This window comes from Dendrobium catenatum, unplaced genomic scaffold, assembly GCF_001605985.2.
Source record: "Dendrobium catenatum unplaced genomic scaffold, ASM160598v2 fragScaff_scaffold_827, whole genome shotgun sequence".
NCBI classification, from domain to species: Eukaryota; Viridiplantae; Streptophyta; class Magnoliopsida; order Asparagales; family Orchidaceae; genus Dendrobium; species Dendrobium catenatum.
Window position 1 is genome coordinate 39,690 of NW_021319289.1, and position 11,071 is coordinate 50,760.

An 11,071-nucleotide genomic window follows, 5' to 3' on the forward strand; every position below is an offset into this window, starting at 1 on the left:
TATGACCGCCGAGGTGCTAATTTTGAAGAAAGATTGGGGGATTTAGAAGTGGGTTTGGGCTAAGGCAGGGCAAGGGAAGACCAAAAAATATGAGGTGCACCTAGCACTTGAGAGAGGGGAAACTATGGAAGAATCGGGGGCAATGGGGGCGACCAGAAGATGAGGAAGTTGAAAATGCCCATATTCGAAGGAGAAGATGCGTATGGGTGGATTAACAAGGTGGAAAGATACTTTGCCATCAATGGGCTGACGGAGGAGAAGAAGCTGATCGCAATCGGATTGTGCTTGGAAGGAAAAGCCCTGTCGTGGTATCAGTAGAGAAATCAGATGAGGCCTATCAGGAACTGGAGGGAATTCAAAGACTACATAATGAAACATTTTCAAACCGACCGGGGAGGAGATTTCTATGAGTACTTCTTTGCTCTGACACAGGAGGGATCGGTAGCAAACTACCGAGAGCAGTTTGAGCACCTAGCTAGCAGAGTGGAACGTCTCTCATATACAATATTGGAAGGAAATTTCATGAAAGGACTAAAGGCAGAGATCCGAGCAGCAGTGAAGGTTTTGATGCCCTGTGACTTGGGGGAGGCCATGAAGTTGGCCCAACTGGTGGAAAATAAGAGGAATTTGGAGAGGGGAGCCAGGAGTAGCAGCATCGGGGGCACTTACAGGATGACGATCACGCATCTAGCACATAAAGGTCATGCAATAGGAGGGACTCGAGAGGCCACCAAGGAGAAGACATGAGGAAGCAGGGAAAATTTCAAGCGGCTGACAGAGAAAGAGATGCAGGAGAAGAGGGCTAAGAGGTTATGCTTCAGGTGCGATAAAAAGTACACATCGGGGCATCGGTGCAAGGACCGAACTCTTCAGGTTCTCACTGTATGTGATGACGAGGAAACTGATGAGGGAGGTGAGGAGGAGATGGAGGAGAAGCTACACTTGGATACGTTTGAGGTTTCCTTGAACTCAGTGGTTAGATTCACTACGAATCACACCATGAATGTGAAGGGAGAGATAGAGGACAGAGAGTTGGTGGTGCTGATTGATGGTGGGGCTACTCACAATTTCATTTCTACCCAGGTCGTCGACCAACTGGCAGTGAAATTGGTGGAAGCCGGATGTTACGGGGTGATGATGGGGATGGGGAAGGTGGAGAAAGGTCAGGGGATTTGCAGAGGAGTGCGACTGAGGATCCAGGGGATACAGGTGAGGGAAGTTTTTCTTCCACTAGAGCTTGGGAGTGCCGACGTCATTTTGGGGATGAAATGCTGCAAACTTTCGGAGACACCAAGGTGAATTGGGGAGCACTCACGATAGAGCTAATGATGGATGGAAGGTAGTGATTAAGGGAGATGTCGGGCTTTCCAAATCCCTTTGGAGGGAGCGAGATTGGAAGAGGGAGGAGACATACCCCTCTCTATTCAGCCGTTGATTCAGTAGTTCCAAGAGGTTTTTCAGCCACTTCAAGGATTGCCATCGCAGAGAGAGCAAGAGCATGCCATCGTGTTGGAGAGAGTGTCTCCCATCAGTGTACGACCTTATTGCTACCCTCAGTTCCAGAAGGACGAAATCGAAAGGTTGATTAGAGAGATGATGGAGGCATAGATCATCAAACCTAGTATCAGCCCTTTCTCTAGCCCTGTTCTGTTGGTGAAAAAGAAGGATGACAGCTTGGCGTTTTTGTGTAGACTATAGAGCACTCAACAAGGAAACTATACCTGACAAGTTTCTTATACCAGTCATTGACGAGCTGTTAGATGAATTGAGTGGGACCGTGATCTCCAGCAATATAAAATTGAAATAAGGTTACCATCAGATCCGGATGAAGAAGGAGGATGCACCCAAGACGGCCTTTAGAACTCATGAAGGATATTATGAGTTCCTAGTGATGTCATTTGGCCTCACCAATGCTCCTGCTACTTTCCAGGCTCTTAAGAATAAGATTTTCAAACCTTATCTCTGACGATTTGTTTTGATATTCTTTGATGACATCCTGGTCTAAAGAAGGACAGAGGAGGAGCACTAGGAGCATTTGAAAAAGGTGTTAGAGGTATTGCAGGAGCACCAGCTGAGGGCTAATTTGAAGAAATGATGTTTTGCACAAGCTAGTGTGGAGTACTTGGGCCATGTGATATCAAAAGAAAGGGTGGCAGCAGATCAATCCAAAATTGAGGCAATGCTAAAGTGGTCAGTGCTGAAAAATCTGAAGGAGCTGAGGGGATTTTTAGGACTGACAGGTTAATACAGGAGGTTCGTTAAGGGGTCCAGCTCCATATCATGGCCACTCACTGAGCAGTTGAAGAAGGACGGGTTCCTATGGGGGAAGGCGGCCACATCAGCATTCGAGAGTTTGAAGAATGCGATGACTACGGTGTCGGTCCTAGCTTTGCATATTTAACTCAGACCTTCATTGTGGAGACAGATGTGTTCGGATACGGGCTGGGTGCAGTGCTTATGCAGAGTCGAAGGCCCATTATCTATTTTAGCTAGGTATTGACTGCTAGAGCCCGACTGAAATCAGTGTATGAGAGAGAATTAATGGCCATCCAGAAGTGGCGATCCTACCGGAGCTTGAAATACCTGCTAGAACAACAGATGATGACAGAGGAGCATCAAAGGTGGCTATCCAAGTTGCTCGGGTATGACTTTGAGATCCAGTATAGGCCAGAAGTGGAGAACAAGGCGGCAGATGCCTTGTCCAGATGTATGGGGGAGATGCAGACAGTGACTATCTGTTCCTTTGATGCTTGACTGGGAGGCCATTAGACAGGAAAGTGCTAGAGATGAAGGTTTGGAAAATATCATGTCAGATTTACTGAAAGAAGAGGGTAGCCACCCAGGCTACTCAATGGAGGGAGACAAACTGCTATATCAGGGGAGATTTGTGATGCCTTGGACCTCGATCCACATCCCAAACTTACTCCAAGAGTTTCATGGAAGTGTAGTGGGGGGCCATTCATGCATACAAAAGACATACATGAGGCAAGCTGCGGAACTGTAATGGAAGGGGATGCATAATGATGTAGATGAGATGGTAGCCATATGTGAGATCTGCAAAATAAATAAGTACCTGGCTATGTCACCAAGAGGATTACTACAACCGTTAGCTCTACCGGGCAGAGTATGAGAAGAGATATTATGAACTTTATAGAATGGTTGCCCCGCTCAAAGGGGTTCACGGTGATTTTGGTGGTGGTGGACAAGTTGAGCAAGTATGCACACTTCATTCCCCTCTGACACCCTTACACAGTAGTGACTGTGGCTTCAGCCTTCATCAGGGAGGTGGTCAGATAACATGGAGTACCCGAGGCGATAATGTCAAACAGAGATAAGGTATTCCTCAGCCACTTTTGGAGAGAGTTGTTCAGGCTGCAGTGGACAGTTCTAAAGAGGAGTACAGCTTACTACACATAGACGGATGGCCAAACGGAAGTAGTGAACAGGAGCTTGAATGCTTACCTGAGATGTTTCGTATCGGAGACACCCAAGCTCTAGGTTAAGTGGCTATCATGGGTCGATTACTGGTACAACACTTCTTTTCACTCTGCCTCTCAGATGACTCCATTCATGATATTGTATGGAAGGGATCCTCCCCACTTGGTACACTTTGGGAGTAGCAGTACCCTAGTTTCTTTAGTTGAGGAGTACTTGGAGGAGAGGGATAGAGTGTTAGAAGAGCTGAAGAGATATCTGTTGAGGGCTCAACAAATTATGAAGAAACAAGCTGACGGGCATAGGAGGGACATCCAGTTTGAAGTGGGGGAGAGAGTGTTCTTGAAGCTCCGACCATATAGATAAAAGACAATCTCCAACAAGAGGAATGAGAAGCTGGCTCCAAGGTACTTTAGGCCTTACGAAGTGCTGGAGAAGATCGGAGCAGTTGCATATAGGCTAAAACTACCATCAACGGTGATGATACACCCGATTTTTCATGTATCACAGTTGAGAAATGCCATTGGAGACCATACAACCCACCTCGAGTTACCGGCGACACTTACGGAGAATCTGGAGGTGATTTTGGAACCCTTGGAGCTGTTGAGTGTTCGCTAGAAAGAAGATGGGACAAAAGAAGTGCTGAGTAAGTGGAAGAACCTCCCTAACTACGAGGCCACGTGGGAACCTTATGAGAGGGTGAAACATCAGTTTCCTGATTTTCACATTTAGGACAAGGTGGTTCTTTGGGAGGGCGGTATTGTTAGACCGGTTCACAGTGAACCGATCCAGCCGACCCAAGGGGGGCTAGCTCAAATTGATTATACCTCATTGGCTTTGTCCGCCCAAACGGGCGGGCCCCACTCCTATGGTTTTGAAAATCAAACAGAGTGGGCGGTTTAGGCTTAGGAGGGAAAATTGATTAGGAAATATTTTGTATTCAAGAGGATGAGGGGGATTAGGGAGTTTTTCATATTTTGATTGGTTGAGAATAGGATTTCTTGAAGGCTTGGGCTCTAGACAATCTTGTCTAGAGATTTGGGAGAGACGATCCTCCTCTCGAATTGAGGATCTCTTGTATCTTTGTTTGGTTCTTGTTTCCCTTTGGTTGTTATAAGATTTTGCTATCGTTTGTTTGTTCTTCCACCATGATTCTTTCGTTTTCTCGTTGTTTTACTAATTATTGATTAGGTTTGCTTGCGAACTCAAGTAAATCCGATAGGATTACTTGCGAACTCAAGTATTTCCTATCAGCATGGAGCCATCAAGGAATTATAGTTTAACTTAAACAAGAAATATTCAAATAAGAATTCAGAATATCACCAAATAGCAAACAAATGAGTTAATTTACACCTCAATTTAAATCACAACATATCTGATATCATATTTCTCTCCATCTATAATAAAATTCATGATAAAAGCACATGAAATAATAAAAATGTAACACAAAATATAATATCTAATACATAATTTTCTTACCATGAAACCCTTTTAAGAAGGTATGATACAAAAAAACTAAGTCACTTAATTTTTCTATTCCAATTTGGAGATGACATAAGAGTTTTGCTTCAGAATCTTGCAGATTCCTTCATATAGATAAAGATTATTGTTACAAAAGGCTAACAGAAGCTTCATCAATAATGTCGTCAGGTAATGTGGGAAGATCTCCATTGCAACTACCTAAAGTCTCTGGTGGTGAAATAAATTTGACCCACTTCTTAACTTTCACATATTGCAAGGTGGGATATAAAATAATTCCTAGAAGAAAAACAGTTCCACTGACAATAAATGTTCTGATTGAGGCCAGACACATAACGAGAACAAGCAAGAAAGCAGGAGGAATGCACATGAAAGTTGCCCAGAATGTGTCAAGGGGGACTTTATATGGTCTGTGTAAATCAGGTTTCTTTATCCTAAGCTTTATAAAAGCTGCAAACTCAAGAAGCATCCCTAAAGCGTATAAGAAATTGAGGAATTCTAGTATTTCTTGGAAGCTCATCCAAGACAACAATAAAACCCCAGTTGCAGAGCATAGGATGCTAATCGTTGGAGTTCCATATTTGGATCTGCAAAAAGGATCAAGAAATCCAGGAAACTTCAGATCCGAGAATTCAGTGGATTTGCCCCATATCAACATATAAAAAATGATAAGGTGTGTGTGTGTATATATATATATATAATACATTTGATAAAAAAATAACTAAGTTAAATTTGGACTCATTGACCAACTATTTTAATAGCAATGAGTAGTTAACTACTTAATTTAATGGTTGTAGTTATGACAAAACTTTCATTCTCCCAGGCTGATTAGATGCCCAGAGTCATGGGAGCTATTTGATAGTGAGTATTTGGAATTTAGGGGTATTCTAATGCAGTGTATTTAATAAAAATGTCGATAATAAAAAACTAACCTAGGTGACATGGGTGAGGAAATTGCGATGGAAGCTTGTTGGAGGCAGGCATCAACAGAATCGATGGCTTGTGAAGCAGAAGGGATTGTGATGGGAGCTTGTTAGGGGGGACCCAATTATTTCGAAATTGCTCTATTTGAGCAATTTCAAAAAACATAGAAAATGAGTTAAGGATGAGTTTTAATAATATATGTTCGATTTATTTTTCAGCCAGCCAAATACCTACATTTGAAATACAGTATACTCAAAATCCCTCCAAACATACAAACCCTTAGTCTAATCCTATATAGACAACTACTTAAGCCCAAAGTTTGACCCTATACTCTGCTTAGACAAACTGGACCTATGATAGGATCACCAAGACCCCACTCAGTCATTCCCTAAGTGGACCTCTCTTTGTTAAGACAATCCCTTTTCAATCAGTCTCTTGAGTACCCGGCTATTGGCAACTTCCCAAAGAAAGCCGACCTTCTTATACCCTCCCTGATCAGCATTTATCAACTTTAGCATTTCTCAGGAAATTATCATGCTTCCTTGAGAACTCATACCTTCTCAACGAGTTATCTCAAGAGCCCATTCTGGAGCATCTTAATCTAAGTTTCCTCTTTATTGAAAAAATCCCATTATTGACTGAATCACATAAAATTTTAGATAACTCCATCCATACATATCATACATATGAGTGGAAACAAGAAAGAAAAATAGAGGGCATTTTCGATGCAAATTCGAATTTGAGTCTCTCAACAACCTACCTAAGGAGGTCAACTTCCAATGTTTATCATCAGCTTTGGCCAACTCCTTTTCTTGGGAAGACATAGTGCTAGCAACTTGGCCCTTCTTGGCGAGTTCTCCTGAGAGCTTGGCAGTTTATCAGTAACCTCCACAAAGAGTTGATTACAAAATACATTATCGATTATCCTTGAATAAGAATCCTTATTACAGAGAATAGTCTTGGAGAGGGGAGTGCAAATTGCAATGCTTCCATAGTTCTCAAAATCTGAATCCACAGTGCATTGCTCCTTCAATGAATTCCAAGTAAGTGATAATAATTTGGACAGATATTAGTAAACTTGCTTGTCTGCTCAAGGTTTCAACAACATTATTTGATTTTCCCATATTATGCTTCAATACAAAATTGGATTTTAGCAAAGTCATGACCCATCACACATACATTCTACTTAAGTTCTTTTGCATATGTAAAAATTACCATGATTGTCGGTTACCGACAAAATAAATTATTGATGTAGCAAATAATGCTTCCACTACTTCAGCGCATGCACAATGTGTACCACTCTTGCCCATAGGTAGACCATAGTTGTTGTTGGATTTTACTTGACTTGTCAAGGAAGAATTCCACTTGTCTCTTTTCTTGGGAGATGACAACTCTGATTCCCACAACGAAAGAATTAATTTTGACTTGAAAGGATTTCTCAAATATAGAATTGTCACGATAGGTGCCAAGCACAATAACTTCTTAAAGGCATCGAAACCGCTTTGTTGTTTCGATCCCTATGAGAATTATTTTGTTTCAAACAATCTGTGATAGGGAGATAGTCAATCTAAAACCTCAAATGAAATACGGGTAAAAATTTGTAAGACAGTGGAACTCGGACTTTCCTAATGGACCTCGGACTTTCCTAATGGACGTTGGGATTGGTCACAACTCGATTGCAGTGACTTTGTGCGGATTACCTTTTAACCTTGCAAGTAGAAAATAAAGCCTAAGAAATGAATTGTGGTAGCCACAAATTCACACATAGTGATATTAACATACAACTTTTGTCCTCGGTATATGGTTTGTTATAGAAGTACTACAAATTATAATGCCATAAAAAAAAATAACAAAACTTTTTCTAGAAAGGATCTTAATATCTCATTAATGACATTATGAAAGTGCTGGGTGCATTGCATAACTCAAAAAATATCACTCTTCACTCATAGAAACTCTCCTTGGCCTCGAAGGTTGTCTTCTATTCATTCCCAAGCCAGAAAGGAATTTGGCAATATGCACTTTACAAGTTTGTGGGCTCCGAAAATTTCACGTCCTAGTCTCTTTGTGCCAGCTCTTTCTTATTTGTTTTATATGTGCGAGGAGAGTTTTAATGAATTTAGGTTTCAGAGGTAGATTGGGTTTTACCCTCATTTTATGAGGACTTTATGATCTGAGTTCTAGTTTCTTATAGGCGCAAGCCCGTACAGTTAATTACCTATCTCGATGACAGAGAGAACTTTCAATTAATGCTAGTCGTAAGATAGGACACATAGGTTGTAAACCCAGTGTGTAATAGCAACAGTTTTAGGGTTGTAATTTGGTTTTGGATTTTAGAATTTATGATTTTTAAATTTATCACCATATACTTAAAATAGCTGATGGGGGAAATGAAGACAAGCCCGATCAAGATCTCATGGTTTCGTCATCTCAAGCTATCATAGTCTCTGGTCTACTTAGTCAGAGGAGATAGTCGATCCAACCTGACAGAAGGCACCTTATCGGTAGCCATAGATTGCGTCATCCAAGAATACCTTGTAGACCTAGGATGGTGTTTGTCTAAGGGGATACAATTGAATCCACCTTAGCTGAAAAAGAGCTTTGTGCCTATCAAGTATACCCTATGATTCATTACTTAAGGGTTCAAAACCGTTAGGGAACATACGGGTTTTGGCCAAGAATGTAATATAGTGGTGCCATTTTACGACAAAACCACCCAATCAGAAGGCACGTGCCACGTCCCTGTTGGCAAGAGGCTATTTGAGGATGAATCTTAATGATACACCTGACACGACATCCGCTCTTTGTGAGTTGAGGTTAATATCAAATTTATCACCCCCAATAAACGGTTGCGGGAGGTTGATGGATTTTAGTTTTAAGTTTTTAAGTGATAAATTTCATTTTAAGGATTTAGACTTTTACTGGTTTTGAAATTTAACCCCTCCCATTGAGATTTATTGTCAACATGTCCATCGTTGGGTGACGTTAAAGTCACTGCATTTTTCGGAATTTGAGAGGCATTTTAAAAGTTTAGGGTCCCCTACGGTTGAGATTTCTTTCAACACGGCCATCATCGAGGTTTGTGTTAAATTCATTTAAAAAATATTTGTATTTCGTAGAAATTTAGGAGATATTTTATAATTCAAGTTGTGTCGAGTCCAATCTTTTTAAGGAAGAGTATGAACTTGAATATTTGGCCCACGCATCATTCTCTGACCGTTGAATTTTGATGTTGGATATGATGATCGGAGCACATGCGGGATGTTTTTTCAACATATAGATTGGAGCTATTAAGAGATATCATCTTCTATCCACACAAGTGTTGTGGATCCAGTGGCATATATTATCGATGAATTTTGCTTCAGAAAAAATATATTTTGGCATTTCAAATAATTTTGTCTTCTTCATGATCATTCATGCTTCTATTATTTCCATAGTCCAACAATTTTGTACTTTCCTTACTCTCATTTTGCCAGCAACTCTTCACATATGTCACTCTCAATAACTTTTATGTTATTGAACAGTACAATTGTGTGGGCATTAATAATGGTAGATAACCTATATACTATCATAATTGGTATCCTGTCAATGCATTTTATATCAATCACTCGGATTCGTAGTCCAGTGCACTAGTTACTTGCACTGTTGTTGCGCATAGTGCATAGTGGCACCCGGAAGACTTAAACAACCATTGCTTGAACAATTTTAAATTTAAAATTTTGTTGTTGAAGTTCATTAACTAAAAAATTCACACACATTCATTGTAGATCTTTGTCATTTGAACATATATTTCATACTTGAAGTCCTCTGTGATGTAAGCTATTTGGAAGAGATCATTAATAATAGGGCTGTCAATATTCGACGCGACCCGAAACACGACCCGGAAACGACACGGAAAAATCCGTGTTCGGGTCGACACGAGTAGAAAACGGGTCGTGTTCGGGTCTAAGAAAATGACCCGTTTCTTGTTTCGGGTCGTGTCCGGGTCAACCCGGAAACACGAGTTTGACCCGGTTTCAACAAGATATTATTATACTCGCCGCCTCGCCGGTAGACGGGTCGAGTTCGTCGCGGTTTGCGGCTTTGCGCCTTTGCGGGGTTGGGTCAAGCCGTCAAGCGTCAAGGACTTAAGGGCTAAGGCTTAAATAATTATTTGAGTCTTCGAGACTTCGAGTTACTTCGACAGTTCGACTTCAGGGTTTAGGGTTCTCCGGTTTTGCTCTGACTCTGCATTCGGCGTGCCCTAGTTTTTCATCTTTCATCTTCCTTCTCCCGTTCCCTGTGCTTTAGCGGCTGTTGTTTGATCGATTTCGCAAGAATCGCAGGTGATGAATTCTGATTTTAAGTCTCCTTTGAAGTCTCGTTCAGTCGTTCTCTTCTCTAGTTCTCTCCCCAGTCCCCATGTCGTAACTGTCGTTACATACTGTGAACCGGATTTTTCTTTTGATCATTTGGATATAATGTTTATATATGATGATTGCTTGGAAAATGGCAAGATTTTTTTTGTTTATTATTAGTTTAGGGTTTCTCAAGCCGAAACCCTAGGTGATGTCGTGATGCCGTGAACTGGCGTGAAGGTTTCGTGATTAGCTCATTAGCACTTATTTCCTTTTATTCTGTAAGTTGTACTGGTTTTCAAGATTTTATTTATGTTTTATGTTTGATTTATGTTTAAATCTGTAACTTGCGGTCCTGTGGAGTGTGGAATGAATTTTATTTGATCTTAGGCTTTTAGCTGTTGGCCTGTTGCCATTTCATGTTTGTTATGCTGTAGTGCTGAGGTCCTGGGTAGTGTCCGAGTGTGACTGTGTGGATTGAGGAAAACATGTGGTCGTTTTCTCCTATAGGCTGTGGCCTTGGCCCTTGGGCTTTTAGCCTTTTAGATTAAACATTAAAATGTTGAGGTTGTATTTGAATATTTGTTAACTTGTTATTATATATTTGTCATAGTTTTTATACATTGTTGTTGTTCAATACTTCAATAGATGGAAGATTCTAACACAGTGGTAGAAAGTACTCCATTCATTGAGAATGTTGAAGTAGGAAATGCTCCTATTTCAGTTGACAATGAAAAAGACGATGATGATTTCTGCAATATTATTGAAAAAGAAGGAGATGACCCGTCATCCACTAAGAAAAGACGAAGAATGTGTTCAACGGTTTGGGGTTATTATGAGATGTTGCCCCTTCTTAGTGATGGCAAGCAGAGATGTAAATGTAGAAGATGTGGGGCAAT

The 11,071-nt window shown here is 40.9% G+C and overlaps 1 protein-coding gene across 1 annotated transcript in view; it reads right to left on the reverse strand.

The window, feature by feature from the left end:
- Positions 1–4,807: 4,807 nt before the first annotated feature.
- LOC110095519 (probable polyamine transporter At3g19553) overlaps positions 4,808–11,071 on the reverse strand; it is a 15,612-nt gene continuing 9,348 nt past the window's right edge. Inside the window, exon 2 of the mRNA XM_020821102.2 lies at positions 4,808–5,501. Within this exon, the coding sequence (XP_020676761.1) occupies positions 5,045–5,501 (457 nt within the window). The 3' untranslated portion in view covers positions 4,808–5,044. The remainder of the gene's footprint in view (positions 5,502–11,071) is intronic.